At 49.9% G+C, this 20,987-nt stretch overlaps 1 protein-coding gene across 1 annotated transcript in view; it reads left to right on the top strand.

Moving 5' to 3' along the window:
- DLG2 (discs large MAGUK scaffold protein 2) overlaps nucleotides 1-20,987 on the top strand; it is a 1,975,700-nt gene that overhangs the window by 975,190 nt on the left and 979,523 nt on the right. Inside the window, exon 5 of the mRNA XM_063950647.1 lies at nucleotides 8,674-8,838. Within this exon, the coding sequence (XP_063806717.1) occupies nucleotides 8,674-8,838 (165 nt within the window). The remainder of the gene's footprint in view (nucleotides 1-8,673; nucleotides 8,839-20,987) is intronic.

Below are 20,987 nucleotides of genomic sequence, written 5' to 3'. Positions count from 1 at the left end.
GGCCGTTGACATGCCTGGTGAAAATACCAAAAAAATCAGCTCTTCGGTGTGGAAGTATTTCACCAGAAATGCGGACAACATTTGTCAAGCCGTGTGTTCCCTTTGTCAAGCTGTAATAAGTAGGGGTAAGGACGTTAACCACCTCGGAACATCCTCCCTTATACGTCACCTGCAGCGCATTCATAATAAGTCAGTGACAAGTTCAAAAACTTTGGCCGACAGCGGAAGCAGTCCACTGACCAGTAAATCCCTTCCTCTTGTAACCAAGCTCACGCAAACCACCCCACCAACTCCCTCAGTGTCAATTTCCTCCTTCCCCAGGAATGCCAATAGTCCTGCAGGCCATGTCACTGGCAATTCTGATGATTCCTCTCCTGCCTGGGATTCCTCCGTGGCATCCTTGCGTGTAACGCCTACTGCTGCTGGCGCTGCTGTTGTTGCTGCTGGGAGTCGATGGTCATCCCATAGGGGAAGTCGTAAGCCCACTTGTACTACTTCCAGTAAGCAATTGACTGTTCAACAGTCCTTTGCGAGGAAGATGAAATATCACAGCAGTCATCCTGCTGCAAAGCGGATAACTGAGGCCTTGACAACTATGTTGGTGTTAGACGTGCGTCCGGTATCCGCCGTTAGTTCACAGGGAACTAGACAATTTATTGAGGCAGTGTGCCCCCGTTACCAAATACCATCTAGGTTCCACTTCTCTAGGCAGGCGATACCGAGAATGTACACGGACGTCAGAAAAAGACTCACCAGTGTCCTAAAAAATGCAGTTGTACCCAATGTCCACTTAACCACGGACATGTGGACAAGTGGAGCAGGGCAGGGTCAGGACTATATGACTGTGACAGCCCACTGGGTAGATGTATGGACTCCCGCCGCAAGAACAGCAGCGGCGGCACCAGTAGCAGCATCTCGCAAACGCCAACTCTTTCCTAGGCAGGCTACGCTTTGTATCACCGGTTTCCAGAATACGCACACAGCTGAAAACCTCTTACGGCAACTGAGGAAGATCATCGCGGAATGGCTTACCCCAATTGGACTCTCCTGTGGATTTGTGGCATCGGACAACGCCAGCAATATTGTGTGTGCATTAAATATGGGCAAATTCCAGCACGTCCCATGTTTTGCACATACCTTGAATTTGGTGGTGCAGAATTTTAAAAAAAACGACAGGGGCGTGCAAGAGATGCTGTCGGTGGCCAGAAGAATTGCGGGACACTTTCGGCGTACAGGCACCACGTACAGAAGACTGGAGCACCACCAAAAACTACTGAACCTGCCCTGCCATCATCTGAAGCAAGAAGTGGTAACGAGGTGGAATTCAACCCTCTATATGCTTCAGAGGTTGGAGGAGCAGCAAAAGGCCATTCAAGCCTATACAATTGAGCACGATATAGGAGGTGGAATGCACCTGTCTCAAGCGCAGTGGAGAATGATTTCAACGTTGTGCAAGGTTCTGATGCCCTTTGAACTTGCCACACGTGAAGTCAGTTCAGACACTGCCAGCCTGAGTCAGGTCATTCCCCTCATCAGGCTTTTGCAGAAGAAGCTGGAGACATTGAAGGAGGAGCTAACACGGAGCGATTCCGCTAGGCATGTGGGACTTGTGGATGGAGCCCTTAATTCGCTTAACAAGGATTCACGGGTGGTCAATCTGTTGAAATCAGAGCACTACATTTTGGCCACCGTGCTCGATCCTAGATTTAAAGCCTACCTTGGATCTCTCTTTCCGGCAGACACAAGTCTGCTGGGGTTGAAAGACCTGCTGGTGAGAAAATTGTCAAGTCAAGCGGAACGCGACCTGTCAACATCTCCTCCTTCACATTCTCCCGCAACTGGGGGTGCGAGGAAAAGGCTCAGAATTCCGAGCCCACCCGCTGGCGGTGATGCAGGGCAGTCTGGAGCGACTGCTGATGCTGACATCTGGTCCGGACTGAAGGACCTGACAACGATTACGGACATGTCGTCTACTGTCACTGCATATGATTCTCTCAACATTGAAAGAATGGTGGAGGATTATATGAGTGACCGCATCCAAGTAGGCACGTCACACAGTCCGTACTTATACTGGCAGGAAAAAGAGGCAATTTGGAGGCCCTTGCACAAACTGGCTTTATTCTACCTAAGTTGCCCTCCCACAAGTGTGTACTCCGAAAGAGTGTTTAGTGCCGCCGCTCACCTTGTCAGCAATCGGCGTACGAGGTTACATCCAGAAAATGTGGAGAAGATGATGTTCATTAAAATGAATTATAATCAATTCCTCCGCGGAGACATTGACCAGCAGCAATTGCCTCCACAAAGTACACAGGGAGCTGAGATGGTGGATTCCAGTGGGGACGAATTGATAATCTGTGAGGAGGGGGATGTACACGGTGATATATCGGAGGATGATGATGAGGTGGACATCTTGCCTCTGTAGAGCCAGTTTGTGCAAGGAGAGATTAATTGCTTCTTTTTTGGGGGGGGGGTCCAAACCAACCCGTCATATCAGTCACAGTCGTGTGGCAGACCCTGTCACTGAAATGATGGGTTGGTTAAAGTGTGCATGTCCTGTTTTGTTTATACAACATAAGGGTGGGTGGGAGGGCCCAAGGACAATTCCATCTTGCACCTCTTTTTTCTTTTATTTTTCTTTGCGTCATGTGCTGTTTGGGGAGGGTTTTTTGGAAGGGCCATCCTGCGTGACACTGCAGTGCCACTCCTAGATGGGCCCGGTGTTTGTGTCGGCCACTAGGGTCGCTTATCTTACTCACACAGTCAGCTACCTCATTGCGCCTCTTTTTTTCTTTGCGTCATGTGCTGTTTGGGGAGGGTTTTTTGGAAGGGACATCCTGCGTGACACTGCAGTGCCACTCCTAGATGGGCCCGGTGTTTGTGTCGGCCACTAGGGTCGCTTATCTTACTCACACAGTCAGCTACCTCATTGCGCCTCTTTTTTTCTTTGCGTCATGTGCTGTTTGGGGAGGGTTTTTTGGAAGGGACATCCTGCGTGACACTGCAGTGCCACTCCTAGATGGGCCCGGTGTTTGTGTCGGCCACTAGGGTCGCTTATCTTACTCACACACCTACCTCATTGCGCCTCTTTTTTTCTTTGCGTCATGTGCTGTTTGGGGAGGGTTTTTTGGAAGGGACATCCTGCGTGACACTGCAGTGCCACTCCTAGATGGGCCCGGTGTTTGTGTCGGCCACTAGGGTCGCTTATCTTACTCACACAGCGACCTCGGTGCAAATTTTAGGACTAAAAATAATATTGTGAGGTGTGAGGTATTCAGAATAGACTGAAAATGAGTGGAAATTATGGTTTTTGAGGTTAATAATACTTTGGGATCAAAATGACCCCCAAATTCTATGATTTAAGCTGTTTTTTTAGTGTTTTTTGAAAAAAACACCCGAATCCAAAACACACCCGAATCCGACAAAAAAAATTCGGTGAGGTTTTGCCAAAACGCGGTCGAACCCAAAACACGGCCGCGGAACCGAACCCAAAACCAAAACACAAAACCCGAAAAATTTCCGGCGCTCATCTCTATCATAAATGCCAACGAGCTTTAGAATCCCTTTAATGTACTTGGCTGCAGCGACGGACTGGGGCCTTGATTCGGCCCTGGCATTTGTGAACGCGCCCAGGGAGGTACGCGCACATATCACAGGGGGCGCACTGTACGACGTATGGAGGCGTTCCGCAAGTCATGGGGGTGTGGACTCGTGGCACGCCCCCATTACTATGGCGACGGTTGCTGGGGGGGGGGACGCGCCATGAGTCCAGGGGGCGTGGACTCGCGTTTCCATGGAGACCATGGAACCAGAGAGCAGGAGGATGCGCTGGGCGCGGCCTTCCCGGCTCTCTGAGCGACCGATTCGACCTACCTGCCCATCGGCCCTTCTGGCATGTGCCAGATGGCCAGTCTGGCCATGCTTGGCTGTATCCAGTGCATTGAACCAGTTATGACGGTATCCAGTTGCTAGGCCGATAGGTTCAAAAGGTTGACATGACAATGATCGACACATTGAGGGTAATTCAGACCCGATCATAGATGTGCTAAATTTAGCGCATATGCAATCAGTTTCTCTGACATGAGGGGGGACGCCCAGCACAGGGCTAGTCCGCCCCGCATGTCTGGCTCTGCTCCCCCCCCCCCACCCCGCACACACACACAGGTACATAAGCATCGCACGGCGACAATGCTTTTGTACCTGAGGAGTCGCTCCCTACCTTCGCAGCTCCTGCGCGCTGGCATGGAGCTATTCGCCGCGTCCTGGGTCGCAGCAGCTGCGTGTGACATCACGCAGCCACTGCAACCCGCCCCCCCCCCCCCCCCCCCCCAATGGTCCGGACACGCCTCCGTTGTCCAGACCGTGCCCCTCCAACGGCGTTCTAATGCCCTCCCGCTCCGCAACTGCCTTTGCCTGTCAATCAGGCAGAGGCGATCGCACCAGTGCGATGCTGATAGGGGGTGAATAGGGGGTGTGGCCAAAATGATGTGATTAGTATAGAATAGTTACTGCTCTGCCCATTTTATTAGGAAGTGGGCAGAATGCGGGAGGGATGCCCACTCTTCTGGGGGTGCCGGGGACTACCCCAAAAATCAAGAGTCCCCCGCAGGATCCGGGAGAGAAGGCAAGTATGTAGTAACCTGTAACCTTGTACTTAGGTCTCATCGTGTGTATGTCATTGGTCTCGGCCTTATGGGCAATGCATTTACTATTACTGTTTCGCTCGCCCAATGTCGATAATATGTTCTTCTAACATCCGAGAAACGTGGAAATGAAGGAAGCGCTGCTCCTAAAGTGGAAGTATGCCGGACTTACAGTAATGTTCCAGCTCACCCCAAATCCACCACAAAGATCACACAGAACATGTTTACTGGGGTCATTAGAAGATCCTTGTTGTGTGTGAGGTGGCCGGTTAGGCACATTTGCGCTAAATGCGTTCCTGCACGTTTGCTATTTATAGTGTTACATAGCATGTATTACTAGTACGGGACAACTGAGTCGAACTATATTTTAAATGTCCCTTTCTATCTCATTTAGGGGCATATTCATCATCCTTAAAATGTCACAATTTCTACATTCTGCAGGGTTTTGTGATATTCATCATACTCTGAAAAAGCATTGTGTAATTGCATGTACAGCAGCGGGATCTATTCAGATCAATAAGGTGCCGACGGCGAGGGGAAGAAGCAGCCGCAGCAGGGACACAGTGCCGGCAGCGGCAAGGGGAGGACCGGCTGCAGAGGGGAAGAGCGGCCGGGTCACATAAGTGCAACCGAGGCTGGGTCACATAACTCCCGGCGGAGAATGGGGAGTGGCCATGGCTGGGATACATAAGTGTGGCCGTGGTAGGGACATGTAAGTACCGGCGGGCAGAGGAGGGGGAGAGCTAATGCAGCACCGGCAATAACATGTGCGTAGGGGGTAGGGGGGTGCACGACTGCAGAGCAGTGGGGTGTGGGGGCCTCTGCAGCCATGTTGTCCCAGCGGGGACATGGGTGGGGGCCACTGCTGCAGAGAGGAAAGTTATCACTTTCCGAAAAACTGTCTTCTCAAAAAACCCAGTGTTTCAGAAGTGATAATTATCTCCTGCTGGCATAATGAATCATGAGAAATTTGTGTGAGAACGCAATGAGAATTGAAAACTAAAAATTCTCATTGCACAATTTTTTCATGATGAAAATGTCCCTTAAATATCTAATGCACATTTTCATTTGGGTGACGTATTAAAGTATTTTTACTGTCTTGTATTGTGTTGTACTGCATGCGTAAGGGACTCCAGTATCTGCCCCCATGGCCGCTAAAATCAAAATTTAGCAAATGGGGTGCTGCCCACATAGCCTCTAGCCCTCTACACAATCTGGTGCTGCACACGCAGCCTCTACACAATCCGGCGCTGCGTGTTCAGCCTCTACAGAAACAATTGCTGCAATTGGCACATATTGGGGGCCGAATTACCCGATTGCCATAGAAATGACCCATTAGGCCCCGCCCCCTTCTCAGACTACTGTACTATTCTCTGCGTTCTGCCTACTTCTCTATGAAGTAGGCAGAATGCAGGAGGGGTGCTCACTCTTCTGGGGGTGCAGGGAACTACCTGAAAATTTGTGTGTCTCTCGCAGAAACCGGGAGAGTAGGCAAGTATGACAGAAAGTGGTTCTAGGCTTGAATGACTATACTCTGTCTCCGCGTGTCCCCAAACTGGATGGGGTTGGAGCAACGGAACCCCATATCCCAATCACATGTTTTTTGGGGTTTCCTCCAGTTTTCCCTTCAGTCCACATACATACCGGTAGATTGATGGTAGCTTAATTGACAAACCATGTGTGCACTATCTATCTATTTATTTATCTATCTATCTATCTATCTGTCTGTCTGTCTGTCTGTCTGTCTGTCTGTCTGTCTGTCTGTCCGTCCGTCTATGATACTGTTTGATACTATGATACTGTTTTGATACTACACCCAAGCTGCCAGCATTTATCTCTCATTTCTATGAAAAATGTGGATATTGGGGGGTCATTCAGACCTGATCGCTGCTGTGCGTGTTCGCAAAGCAGTGATCGGGTCTGAACTGCGCATGTGCAGGCGCCACAGTGCGGCGGCGCATGGCAGGCAGCCGACAGCTGGTGTAGGCTAACGATCGCCTCTGCCAGATTGACAGGCAGATGCGGTCGCTGGGCGGGCCGGCGGTGTTTGTCTGCCGTTTAGGGGGAGCGGTCCGGGCAACGCAGGCGTGGCCGGACCGTTGGGGGGGCGTGTGACGTCTCGCAGCCGCCGCGACCCAGGCAGCGACGAGTAACTCCTGCCAGCACACAGTAGCTGCGCAGGCTGGGAGTTACTGCTACAGAACAAAAGCATCGCCGCTGTGCGATGCTTTTGTACTTCTGCGACGGGGCAGGGACTGACATGCGGGGCGGACTAGCCCTGTGCTGGGCGTATCCCCGCATGTCAGTGTGCCTGATCGTAGCTGTGCTAAATTTAGCACAGCTACGATCAATTCTGAATCACCCCATCATGTTTTCCTGTACAACTTGTATGTGTTAAAGGTGAGCACTGGAAATGTAGAGAAACATAGGGATGGCCTGCCACCTAGTGTTAGTAAATGGAAGAGCAGAAAATGTATATAAATAAGAAATTCAATGTCAAGGTATTATATAATATCAGCTATTGAGATTTGGTGAGTGATTAAATTAAGCACTAATTACCTGGCATGTGCTTTTAACAGGGGAATGTGCCACGAGCAATTCAATTGCAAGTCCCACCGTTGCTACTGGAATAAATCCTAATATCGGCCATTTTTGCTCGCACCTCCACATGAGATACTGAAGTGGGAGGCCCAGGTGGGAGATGTGGGGGACATGGCCTGTGAATTTCAATATTATAGCCCAACCCACCACTGTACCATGTTGCGATTTGCAGCACAATGACACAGTTTCCCTCAAATTGCTTTATTTGAGGTAAACTGAGTCTCCCACTTCTCCGGGGAAGTGGTTGGATCCAAGAGACTGGTCTACTCTCTTTGGAGTCTGGGAGAAGCTCCCCCGACATTTGGGTGTTTGCACAACAGGCAACAGGCATGGATGAATCTGCAGGATGTTGAGGTGGGTGCAGACAAGAGGGCAGAGGGAGTGTGGGTGCTGGATTGGGGTGTGAGTGGTCCGGTAAAGGGAGTGGACCTGTGGATTTTACCTCAGTTTTGGGATTTATGTGCTGCTAAAACAGAAAACGCCTACAGGAGAGTGCGATACGGCTGTATGACAGGAAATAATTACGCTACAATATAAAATGTACTACGGAGCTATTTTTCGGGATGTAGTCAACCTTAACAATGTTGATATTCGAAATTGTGTCATTTCGTTACACCCCTGTCTGGGAACCTGCGGCGAGTCGCTGGATTCTTGCCACGGCAGGGGTGGAACCTAGTGATGTGACAGCCCGGCCTCACAAATTGAATATGACCACAATATTACGACTGCCTATATATCATACCACACCCCTAATTACTACAGGTGACAAGTGCCTCTATAGGATGAGCCTGGTGACTTCCAGTGCTTTACGCAGAAGCTGGATTTATGGTCACCTGCATTTCCTATCAACGTTCTGCAGGTTCTCTGCTACATTAGGTCCAATCAGTATCACTGATTGCATACGGGTGTTTTTTCGTTGGGTTGACAGTAACCAGGTCGACAGTTATTAGGTCGACCACTATTGGTCGACAGTGACTAGGTTGACACCTGAAATAGGTCGACACGGTCATTATGTTGACATTGAAAAAGGTTGACATGACAAAATGTCAACATGAGTTTAAAAAAAATTGGTGTAGTTTTCTTCGTAAAGTGACTGGGAACTCCAATTAGTGCACCGTGTCCCCTCGCACGGCTCGCCAAGGTTACTATTCCCAATTGTAGTCCACATGGATCGCAAAGTATGAAAAAGTTCAAAAAAAGGTAAATTTTTTTGAAAAACTATTGTCGATATTTTCATGTGTCGACCTTTGTCAGGTCAACCTAGTGAGCACGTCGACCTAATGCATGTCGACCAATAGTGGTCGACCTAATGAGTGTCCACCTAGGTGCTGTCGATCTAAAGGCCGTATACCATTGCATACAGTACATGACTCCTGTGTACTAGAGGAAGAGACCTGGGTATTAACCACTGATGTGTATCTTTCCCCTCCAGAAATACCGTTACCAAGATGAGGACACCCCTCCGCACGACCATTCACTGCCGCGATTAACCCACGACCTCAAAGGTCCTGAGCTTGTCCACGTGTCAGAGAAGAACCTGTCGCAAATAGAAAATGTCCACGGCTACGTGATGCAATCGCATATATCTCCTCTGAAGGTAAGCCTTGAGGCCTCATTCCTTATTAATGTGGTGCTGGGCTGCCGTTATAAATTCTCTTTTATGGTCCGCACATGGAATCGTATATGACTGGGTATAAGGGATGGGAGGAATAACAAAGCCTGATCGGAGCTGATAAATAACACTCTAGATTATTATGTTCTCCAGCTTGTTACAGATAAACATGTAGGTAAATCAGCAATCTGCATCCCCTGATATAATAACCCCATTTCTCGGACGTCCTAGTGGATGCTGGGGACTCCGTAAGGACCATGGGGAATAGCGGCTCCGCAGGAGACTGGGCACAAAAGTAAAGCTTTAGGACTACCTGGTGTGCACTGGCTCCTCCCCCTATGACCCTCCTCCAAGCCTCAGTTAGATTTTTGTGCCCGAACGAGAAGGGTGCACACTAGGTGGCTCTCCTGAGCTGCTTAGTGAAAAGTTTAGTTTTAGGTTTTTTATTTTCAGTGAGACCTGCTGGCAACAGGCTCACTGCATCGAGGGACTAAGGGGAGAAGAAGCGAACTCACCTGCGTGCAGAGTGGATTGGGCTTCTTAGGCTACTGGACACCATTAGCTCCAGAGGGATCGAACACAGGCCCAGCCATGGAGTCCGGTCCCAGAGCCGCGCCGCCGGCCCCCTTACAGAGCCAGAAGCAAGAAGAGGTCCGGAAAATCGGCGGCAGAAGACATCCTGTCTTCACCAAGGTAGCGCACAGCACTGCAGCTGTGCGCCATTGCTCCTCAGCACACTTCACACTTCGGTCACTGAGGGAGCAGGGCGCTAGGGGGGGGCGCCCTGAGCAGCAATAAAAACACCTTGGCTGGCGAAAATACATCACATATAGCCCCCAGGGCTATATGGATGAATTTTAACCCCTGCCAGAATCCATAAAAAAGCAGGAGAAAAGTCCGCGAAAAAGGGGCGGAGCCTATCTCCTCAGCACACTGGCGCCATTTTCCCTCACAGCTCCGTTGGAGGGAAGCTCCCCTGGCTCTCCCCTGCAGTCACTACACTACAGAAAGGGTTAAAAAAGAGAGGGGGGCACTAATTAGGCGCAGTATTAACAATACAGCAGCTATAAGGGGAAAAACACTTATATAAGGTTATCCCTGTATATATATATATATAGCGCTCTGGTGTGTGCTGGCAAACTCTCCCTCTGTCTCCCCAAAGGGCTAGTGGGGTCCTGTCCTCTATCAGAGCATTCCCTGTGTGTGTGTGCTGTGTGTCGGTACGTTTGTGTCGACATGTATGAGGAGGAAAATGATGTGGAGGCGGAGCAAATTGCCTGTAATAGGGATGTCACCCCCTAGGGGGTCGACACCTGAGTGGGTGAACTGTTGGAAGGAATTAACAGTGTCAGCTCTTTACAAAAGACAGTGGTTGACATGAGACAGCCGGCTACTCAGCTTGTGCCTGTCCAGACGTCTCATAGGCCGTCAGGGGCTCTAAAGCGCCCGTTACCTCAGATGGCAGATACAGACGCCGACACGGATACTGACTCCAGTGTCGACGGTGAAGAGACAAATGTGACTTCCAGTAGGGCCACACGTTACATGATTGAGGCAATGAAAAATGTTTTACACATTTCTGATAATACAAGTACCACTAAAAAGGGGTATTATGTTCGGTGAGGAAAAACTACCTGTAGTTTTCCTGAATCTGAGAAATTAAATGAGGTGTGTGATGAAGCGTGGGTTTCCCCCGATAAAAAAGTTATTGGCATTATATCCTTTCCCGCCAGAGGTTAGGGTGCGTTGGGAAACACCCCCTAGGGTGGATAAAGCGCTCACACGCTTGTCAAAACAAGGGCTCTACCCTCTCCTGAGATGGCCGCCCTTAAGGATCCTGCTGATAGAAAGCAGGAGGGTATCCTAAAATGTATTTACACACATACTGGTGTTATACTGCGACCAGCAATCGCCTCAGCCTGGATGTGCAGTGCTGGGTTGGCGTGGTCGGATTCCCTGACTGAAAATATTGATACCCTAGATAGGGACAGTATATTATTGCCTATAGAGCATTTAAAAGATGCATTTCTATATATGCGTGATGCACAGCGGAATATTTGCCGACTGGCATCAAGAGTAAGTGCGTTGTCCATTTCTGCCAGAAGAGGGTTATGGACACGACAGTGGTCAGGTGATGCGGATTCCAAACGGCATATGGAAGTATTGCCTTATAAAGGGGAGGAGTTATTTGGGGTCGGTCTTTCAGACCTGGTGGCCACGGCAACAGCTGGGAAATCCACGTTTTTACCCCAGGTCGCCTCTCAACATAAGAAGACGCCGTATTATCAGGCGCAGTCCTTTCGTTCCCATAAGGACAAGCGGGCAAAAGGTTCCTCATTTCTGCCCCGTGACAGAGGGAGAGGAAAAAAAATGCAGAAATCAGCCAGTTCCCAGGAACAGAAGCCCTCTCCCGCCTCTGCCAAGCCCTCAGCATGACGCTGGGGCTTTACAAGCGGACTCAGGCACGGTGGGGGCCCGTCTCAAGAATTTCAGCGCGCAGTGGGCTCACTCGCAAGTAGACCCCTGGATCCTTCAGGTGGTATCTCAGGGGTACAAATTGGAATTCGAGACGTCTCCCCCTCGCCGTTTCCTAAAGTCGGCTTTACCGACGTCTCCCTCCGACAGGGAGGCAGTTTTGGAAGCCATTCACAAGCTGTATTCCCAGCAGATGATAATCAAGGTACCCCTCCTGCAACAGGGAAAGGGGTATTATTCCACACTGTTGTGGTACCGAAGCCGGACGGCTCGGTGAGACCGATTTTAAATCTAAAATCTTTGAACACTTACATACAGAAGTTCAAATTCAAGATGGAGTCACTCAGAGCAGTGATTGCGAACCTGGAAGAAGGGGACTACATGGTGTCTCGGGACATCAAGGATGCTTACCTTCATGTCCCAATTTACCCTTCTCACCAAGGGTACCTCAGGTTTGTGGTACAGAACTGTCACTATCAGTTTCAGACGCTGCCGTTTGGATGGTCCACGGCACCCCGGGTCTTTACCAAGGTAATGGCCGAAATGATGATACTCCTTCGAAGGAAGGGAGTTTTAGTTATCCCTTACTTGGACGATCTCCTGATAAGGGTAAGATCCAGAGAACAGTTGGAGGTCGGTGTAGCACTATCTCAGGTAGTGTTGCGGCAGCACGGTTGGATTCTCAATATTCCAAAATCGCAGCTGGTTCCGACGACTCGTCTTCTGTTCCTAGGGATGATCCTGGACACAGTCCAGAAAAAGGTGTTTCTCCCGGAGGAGAAAGCCAGGGAGTTATCCGAGCTAGTCAAGAACCTCCTAAAACCGAGCCAAGTCTCAGTGCATCAATGCACAAGGGTTCTGGGAAAAATGGTGGCTTCCTACGAAGCAATCCCATTCGGCAGATTCCACGCAAGAATTTTCCAGTGGGACCTGCTGGACAAATGATCCGGGTCGCATCTTCAGATGCATCAGCGGATAACCCTGTCACCAAGGACAAGGGTGTCCCTCCTGTGGTGGTTGCAGAGTGCTCATCTTCTAGAGGGCCGCAGATTCGGCATTCAGGACTGGGTCCTGGTGACCACGGATGCCAGCCTGCGAGGCTGGGGAGCAGTCACACAGGGAAGGAATTTCCAGGGCTTATGGTCAAGCCTGGAGACATCACTTCACATAAATATCCTGAAGCTAAGGGCCATTTACAATGCTCTAAGCTTAGCAAGACCTCTGCTTCAAGGTCAGCCGGTGTTGATCCAGTCGGACAACATCACGGTAGTCACCCACGTAAACAGACAGGGTGGCACAAGAAGCAGGAGGGCAATGGCAGAAGCTGCAAGGATTCTTCGCTGGGCGGAAAATCATGTGATAGCACTGTCAGCAGTATTCATTCCGGGAGTGGACAACTGGGAAGCAGACTTCCTCAGCAGACACGACCTCCACCCGGGAGAGTGGGGACTTCACCCAGAAGTCTTCCACATGATTATAAACCGTTGGGAAAAACTCGACAGGTATTGCGCCAGGTCAAGGGACCCTCAGGCAATAGCTGTAGACGCTCTGGTAACACCGTGGGTGTACCAGTCAGTGTATGTGTTCCCTCCTCTGCCTCTCATACCCAAGGTACTGAGAATTATAAGATGGAGAGGAGTAAGCACTATATTCGTGGCTCCGGATTGGCCAAGAAGGATTTGGTAACCGGAACTTCAAGAGATGCTCACGGAGGATCCGTGGCCTCTACCTCTAAGAAGGGACCTGCTCCAGCAAGGACCCTGTCTGTTCCAAGACTTACCGCGGCTGCGTTTGACGGCATGGCGGTTGAACGCCGGATCCTGAAGGAAAAAGGCATTCCGGATGAAGTCATCCCTATCCTGATCAAAGCCAGGAAGGATGTAACCGCAAAACATTATCACCGCATTTGGCGAAAATATGTTGCGTAGTGCGAGGCCAGTAAGGCCCGACGGAGGAAATTCAACTGGGTCGATTCCTACATTTCCTGCAAACAGGAGTGTCTATGGGCCTGAAATTGGGGTCCATTAAGGTTCAAATTTCGGCCCTGTCAATTTTCTTCCAAAAAGAACTAGCTTCAGTCCCTGAAGTTCAGACGTTTGTAAAAGGGGTACTGCATATACAGCCTCCTTTTGTGCCTCCAGTGGCACCTTGGGATCTCAATGTAGTTTTTGGGTTCCAAAAGTCACATTGGTTTGAACCACTTAAATCTGTGGAGTTAAAATATCTCACATGAAAAGTGGTCATGCTGTTGTTGGCCCTGGCCTGGGCCAGGCGCGTGTCAGAATTGGCGGCTTTATCCTGTAAAAGCCCTTATCTGATTTTCCATTCGGACAGGGCGGAATTGAGGACTCGTCCTCAGTTTCTCCCTAAGGTGGTTTCAGCGTTTCACCTGAACCAACCTATTGTGGTGCCTGCGGCTACTAGGGACTTGGAGGACTCCAAGTTGCTAGACGTTGTCAGGGCCCTGAAAATATATGTTTCCAGGACGGCTGGAGTCAGAAAATCTGACTCGCTGTTTATCCTGTATGCACCCAACAAGCTGGGTGCTCCTGCTTCTAAGCAGACTATTGCTCGTTGGATTTGTAGTACAATTCAGCTTGCACATTCTGTGGCAGGCCTGCCACAGCCAAAAATATGTAAATGCCCACTCCACAAGGAAGGTGGGCTCATCTTGGGCGGCTGCCCGAGGGGTCTCGGCTTTACAACTTTGCCGAGCAGCTACTTGGTCAGGAGCAAATACGTTTGTAAAATTCTACAAATTTGATACCCTGGCTGAGGAGGACCTGGAGTTCTCTCATTTGGTGCTGCAGAGTCATCCGCACTCTCCCGCCCGTTTGGGAGCTTTGGTATAATCCCCATGGTCCTTACGGAGTCCCCAGCATCCACTAGGACGTCAGAGAAAATAAGAATTTACTTACCGATAATTCTATTTCTCGTAGTCCGTAGTGGATGCTGGGCGCCCATCCCAAGTGCGGATTGTCTGCAATACTTGTACATAGTTATTGTTACCAAAAATCGGGTTATTGCTGTAGTGAGCCATCTTTTCTAGAGGCTCCTCTGTTATCATGCTGTTAACTGGGTTTAGATCACAAGTTATACGGTGTGATTGGTGTGGCTGGTATGAGTCTTACCCGGGATTCAAAATCCTTCCTTATTGTGTACGCTCGTCCGGGCACAGTATCCTAACTGAGGCTTGGAGGAGGGTCATAGGGGGAGGAGCCAGTGCACACCAGGTAGTCCTAAAGCTTTACTTTTGTGCCCAGTCTCCTGCGGAGCCGCTATTCCCCATGGTCCTTACGGAGTCCCCAGCATCCACTACGGACTACGAGAAATAGAATTATCGGTAAGTAAATTCTTATTTTCTCTAACGTCCTAAGTGGATGCTGGGACTCCGTAAGGACCATGGGGAATAGCGGCTCCGCAGGAGACTGGGCACAACTAAGAAAGCTTTAGGACTAACTGGTGTGCACTGGCTCCTCCCACTATGACCCTCCTCCAGACCTCAGTTAGATTCTTGTGCCCGGCTGAGCTGGATGCACACTAGGGGCTCTCCTGAGCTCCTAGAGAGAAAGTATATTTTAGTTTTTTTATTTTACAGTGAGATCTGCTGGCAACAGACTCACTGCAGCGAGGGACTAAGGGGAGAAGAAGCGAACCTACCTAACTGGTGGTAGCTTGGGCTTCTTAGGCTACTGGACACCATTAGCTCCAGAGGGATCGACCGCATGGAACCGGCCATTGATGTTCTGTCCCGAAGCCGCGCCGCCGGCCCCCTTACAGAGCCAGAAGCAAGAAGAGTCCGGAAAATCGGCGGCAGAAGACATCAGTCTTCACCAAGGTAGCGCACAGCACTGCAGCTGTGCGCCATTGCTCCTCATACACACTTCACACTCCGGTCACTGAGGGTGCAGGGCGCTGGGGGGGGGGCGCCCTGAGCAGCAATAAAAACACCTTGGCTGGCAAATATATCACAATATATAGCCCCAGAGGCTATATATGTGATAAATACCCCTGCCAGAATTCATTAAAAAGCGGGAGAAAAGTCAGCCGAAAAAGGGGCGGAGCTATCTCCCTCAGCACACTGGCGCCATTTCTCCCTCACAGCTCCGCTGGAAGGAAGCTCCCTGGCTCTCCCCTGCAGTCTACACTACAGAAAGGGTAAAAAAGAGAGGGGGGGCACTAAATTTAGGCGCAATATACATATAGCAGCTATAAGGGGATATAATTTAGTTAATCCCTGTATTATATAGCGCTCTGGTGTGTGCTGGCATACTCTCTCTCTGTCTCCCCAAAGGGCTTTGTGGGGTCCTGTCTCCTGTCAGAGCATTCCCTGTGTGTGTACGGTGTGTCGGTACGGCTGTGTCGACATGTTTGATGAGGAGACTTTTATGGAGGCGGAGCAAATGCCTGTAAATGTGTTGTCACCCCCTGCGGGGCAGACACCTGAGTGGATGGACTTGTGGAAGGAATTACGTGAAAGTGTCGACTCCTTACATAAAAAATTTGATGACATGCCAAATGTGGGACAGCCGGCTTCTCAGCTCGTGCCTGCCCAGACGTCTCAAAGGCCATCAGGGGCTCTAAAACGCCCGCTACCTCAGATGGCAGACACAGATGTCGACACGGATACTGATACCAGTGTCGACGATGAAGAGACTAATGTTATGTCCAGCAGGGCCACTCGTTACATGATTGAGGCAATGAAAAATGTTTTACACATTTCTGATGTGACCCCAGGTACCACAAAAAAGGGTATTATGTTTGGAGAGAAAAAACTCCCAGTAGTTTTTCCCCCTTCTGAAGAATTAAATGAAGTGTGTGAAGTAGCGTGGGCTTGCCCAGATAAAAAATTGGTAATTTCTAAAAAGTTACTAATGGCGTACCCTTTCCCGCCAGAGGATAGGTCACGTTGTGAAACACCCCCTAAGGTGGATAAAGCGCTTACACGCTTATCAAAAAAGGTGGCACTACCGTCTCCGGATACGGCCGCCCTGAAGGAGCCTGCTGATAGAAAGCAGGAGGCTCTCCTGAAGGCTATATATACACACACTGGTATTATACTGAGACCAGCTATTGCTTCAGCATGGATGTGCAGTGCTGCTGCTGCGTGGTCAGATTCCCTGTCAGAAAACATTGACACCCTAGACAGGGACACTATATTGCTGAACGTAGAGCATATTAAAGACGCTTTCTTATACATGAGAGATGCACAGAGGGATATTTGCCGGCTGGCATCTAAAATAAGTGCATTATCCATTTCTGCCAGGAGAGGGTTATGGACTCGGCAGTGGACAGGTGATGCAGATTCTAAAAGGCACATGGAAGTTTTGCCTTATAAGGGTGAGGAGTTGTTCGGCGATGGTCTTTCAGACCTAGTGTCCACAGCAACGGCTGGGAAGTCAGCATTTTTACCACATGTCCCCTCACAACCAAAGAAAGTACCGTATTATCAGGTACAGTCCTTTCGTCCCCAAAAGAGCAGGCGGGGTAGAGGCGCGTCCTTTCTGCCCAGAGGCAGAGGTAGGGGAAAAAAGCTGCAGCATGCAGCCAGTTCCCAGGAACAAAAGTCCTCCCCCGCTTCTTCTTCTAAGTCCGCCGCATGACGCTGGGGCTCAACAGGCGGAGCCAGGTACGGTGGGGGCCCGTCTCAAAAACTTCAGCAATCAGTGGGCTCGCTCACAAGTAGATCCCTGGATCCTTCAAGTGGTATCTCAGGGGTACAGGCTGGAATTCGAGACATTTCCCCCCCCCGCCGTTTCCTCAAATCTGCCTTGCCAACAACTCCCTCAGGCAGGTAGGCTGTGATAGAGGCAATTCACAAGCTGTATTCCCAGCAGGTGATAGTCAAGGTGCCCCTTCTTCAACAAGGACGGGGTTACTATTCCACAATGTTTGTGGTACCGAAACCGGACGGTTCGGTGAGACCCATTTTAAATTTGAAATCCTTGAACACATATATAAAAAAATTCAAGTTCAAGATGGAATCGCTCAGGGCGGTTATTGCAAGCCTGGAAGAGGGGGATTACATGGTATCACTGGACATCAAGGATGCTTACCTGCATGTCCCCATTTACCATCCTCACCAGGAGTACCTCAGATTTGTGGTACAGGATTGTCATTACCAATTCCAGACGCTGCCGTTCGGCCTGTCCACGGCACCGAGGGTAATTACCAAGGTAATGGCCGAAATGATGATACTCCTTCGAAAAAAGGGAGTTTTAATTATCCCATACTTGGACGATCTCCTGATAAAGGCGAGGTCCAGAGAGCAGTTGTGGGTCGGGGTAGCACTATCTCGGGAAGTGCTACAACAGCACGGCTGGATTCTAAACATTCCAAAGTCACAGCTGGTTCCTGCGACACGTCTACTGTTCCTGGGGATGATTCTGGACACAGTCCAGAAAAAAGTGTTTCTCCCAGAGGAAAAAGCCAAGGAGCTGTCATCTCTAGTCAGAGAGATGGTGTCGGTGCGTCACTGCACGCGAGTCCTGGGAAAGATGGTAGCTTCCTACGAAGCAATTCCATTCGGCAGGTTCCATGCCAGAACCTTTCAGTGGGACCTGTTGGACCAATGGTCCGGATCGCATCTTCAAATGCATCGGCTGATAACCCTGTCTCCAAGGACCAGGGTGTCTCTGCTGTGGTGGCTGCAGAGTGCTCATCTCAGAGAGGGCCGCAGATTCGGCATACAGGACTGGGTCCTGGTGACCACGGATGCCAGCCTTCGAGGCTGGGGGGCAGTCACACAGGGAAGAAACTTCCAAGGACTATGGTCAAGTCAGGAGACTTCCCTACACATAAATGTTCTGGAACTAAGGGCCATTTACAATGCCCTAAGTCAGGCAAAACCCCTGCTTCAAAACCAGCCGGTACTGATCCAGTCAGACAACATCACGGCGGTCGCCCATGTAAACCGACAGGGCGGCACGAGAAGCAGGACGGCGATGGCAGAAGCCACAAGGATTCTCCGATGGGCGGAAAATCACGTGTTAGCACTGTCAGCAGTGTTCATTCCGGGAGTGGACAACTGGGAAGCAGACTTCCTCAGCAGGCACGACCTCCACCCGGGAGAGTGGGGACTTCATCCAGAAGTCTTCCAAATGATTGTAAACCGTTGGGAAAGGCCACAGGTGGACATGATGGCGTCCCGCCTAAACAAAAAGCTAGAAAAGTATTGCGCCAGGTCAAGAGACCCGCAGGCGATAGCTGTGGACGCTCTAGTGACACCGTGGGTGTACCGGTCGGTTTATGTGTTCCCTCCTCTTCCTCTCATACCAAAGGTACTGAGGATAATAAGGAGAAGAGGAGTAAGAACCATACTCATTGTTCCGGATTGGCCAAGAAGGGCTTGGTACCCGGAACTTCAAGAAATGATCTCAGAGGACCCATGGCCTCTGCCGCTCAGACAGGACCTGCTACAGCAGGGGCCCTGTCTGTTCCAAGACTTACCGCAGCTGCGTTTGACGGCATGGCGGTTGAACACCGGATCCTGAAGGAAAAGGGCATTCCGGAGGAAGTCATTCCTACGCTGATTAAAGCTAGGAAAGAAGTAACCGCAAACCATTATCACCGCATATGGCGGAAATATGTTGCGTGGTGTGAGGCCAGGAAGGCCCCAACGGAAGAATTTCAGCTGGGTCGTTTCCTGCACTTTCTACAGTCAGGGGTGACTATGGGCCTAAAATTGGGTTCCATTAAGGTCCAGATTTCGGCTCTGTCGATTTTCTTCCAGAGAGAACTGGCTTCCCTACCTGAAGTTCAAACGTTTGTTAAGGGAGTGCTGCATATCCAGCCCCCTTTTGTGCCTCCAGTGGCACCTTGGGATCTCAACGTGGTGTTGAATTTCCTAAAGTCACATTGGTTTGAGCCACTTAAGACCGTGGATTTGAAATATCTCACGTGGAAAGTGGTCATGTTGTTGGCCTTGGCTTCGGCCAGGCGTGTATCAGAATTGGCGGCTTTGTCATGTAAAAGCCCTTATCTGATTTTCCATATGGATAGGGCAGAATTGAGGACTCGTCCCCAGTTTCTCCCTAAGGTGGTGTCAGCTTTTCACTTGAACCAACCTAATGTTGTGCCTGCGGCTACTAGGGACTTGGAGGACTCCAAGTTACTGGACGTAGTCAGGGCCTTGAAAATTTATGTTTCCAGGACGGCTGGAGTCAGGAAGACTGACTCGCTATTTATCCTGTATGCACCCAACAAACTGGGTGCTCCTGCTTCGAAGCAGACTATTGCTCGCTGGATTTGTAGCTCAATTCAGCTTGCGCATTCTGCGGCTGGACTGCCGCAGCCTAAATCTGTAAAAGCCCATTCCACGAGGAAGGTGGGCTCTTCTTGGGCGGCTGCCCGAGGGGTCTCGGCTTTACAACTTTGCCGAGCAGCTACTTGGTCAGGGGCAAACACGTTTGCAAAATTCTACAAATTTGATACCCTGGCTGAGGAGGACCTTGAGTTCTCTCATTCGGTGCTGCAGAGTCATCCGCACTCTCCCGCCCGTTTGGGAGCTTTGGTATAATCCCCATGGTCCTTACGGAGTCCCAGCATCCACTTAGGACGTTAGAGAAAATAAGATTTTACTCACCGGTAAATCTATTTCTCGTAGTCCGTAGTGGATGCTGGGCGCCCGTCCCAAGTGCGGACTGTCTGCAATGCTTGTATATAGTTATTGTTAACTAAAGGGTTATTGTTGAGCCATCTGTTGAGAGGCTCTGTTATATTCATACTGTTAACTGGGTATAATATCACGAGTTATACGGTGTGATTGGTGTGGCTGGTATGAGTCTTACCCGGGATTCAAAATCCTTCCTTATTGTGTCAGCTCTTCCGGGCACAGTATCCTAACTGAGGTCTGGAGGAGGGTCATAGTGGGAGGAGCCAGTGCACACCAGTTAGTCCTAAAGCTTTCTTAGTTGTGCCCAGTCTCCTGCGGAGCCGCTATTCCCCATGGTCCTTACGGAGTCCCAGCATCCACTACGGACTACGAGAAATAGATTTACCGGTGAGTAAAATCATATTTACTGGCATGTCTGTACACATTGCACTTCCCCTCTAAACCGGGCTGTCCGGGAGATTCCAGAATTTCAGGAAGCTCTCACGGGAATCCAGAGAAAGCCAATTAACCAAATATCATCGTAGCCCTGCCCCCTGCGCCGTGATATGGAAATGGCTGAATTATGGCAGTGATGACGCCATTTGCGGAACAATTCTTCCCTCACCACCCACTTAACCGATCCTTCTGGGATCTCCCGGAGGGGAGGAATTACTGTCTGACTGGTGGGTAATGGGGGTGTACCTACCACTATTATAATCATTCTAGCCCCAGAGAATGGTATAAGCTTACTGTAGAGGAAGACACAAACTTTCAATGAAATAGACATTAACCTCAAACATATATCTCTGTTTGTGCTGGGATGTAAATATGAAATTGCTGACTGCTTTTATGTTCTATCTCTGGGTAAAGATATTGGGGGTCATTCCGAGTTGTTCGCTCGGTAAAAATCTTCGCATCGCAGCGATTTTCCGCTTAATGCGCATGCGCAATGTCCGCACTGCGACTGCGCCAAGTAAATTTGCTATGCACTTAGGAATTTTACTCACGGCATTTTCATCGTTCTGGCAATCGTAATGTGATTGACAGGAAATGGGTGTTACTGGGC

This window comes from Pseudophryne corroboree, chromosome 2, assembly GCF_028390025.1.
Source record: "Pseudophryne corroboree isolate aPseCor3 chromosome 2, aPseCor3.hap2, whole genome shotgun sequence".
Classification (NCBI taxonomy): Eukaryota; Metazoa; Chordata; class Amphibia; order Anura; family Myobatrachidae; genus Pseudophryne; species Pseudophryne corroboree.
This window is presented reverse-complemented; position numbering and strand designations above follow the sequence as displayed.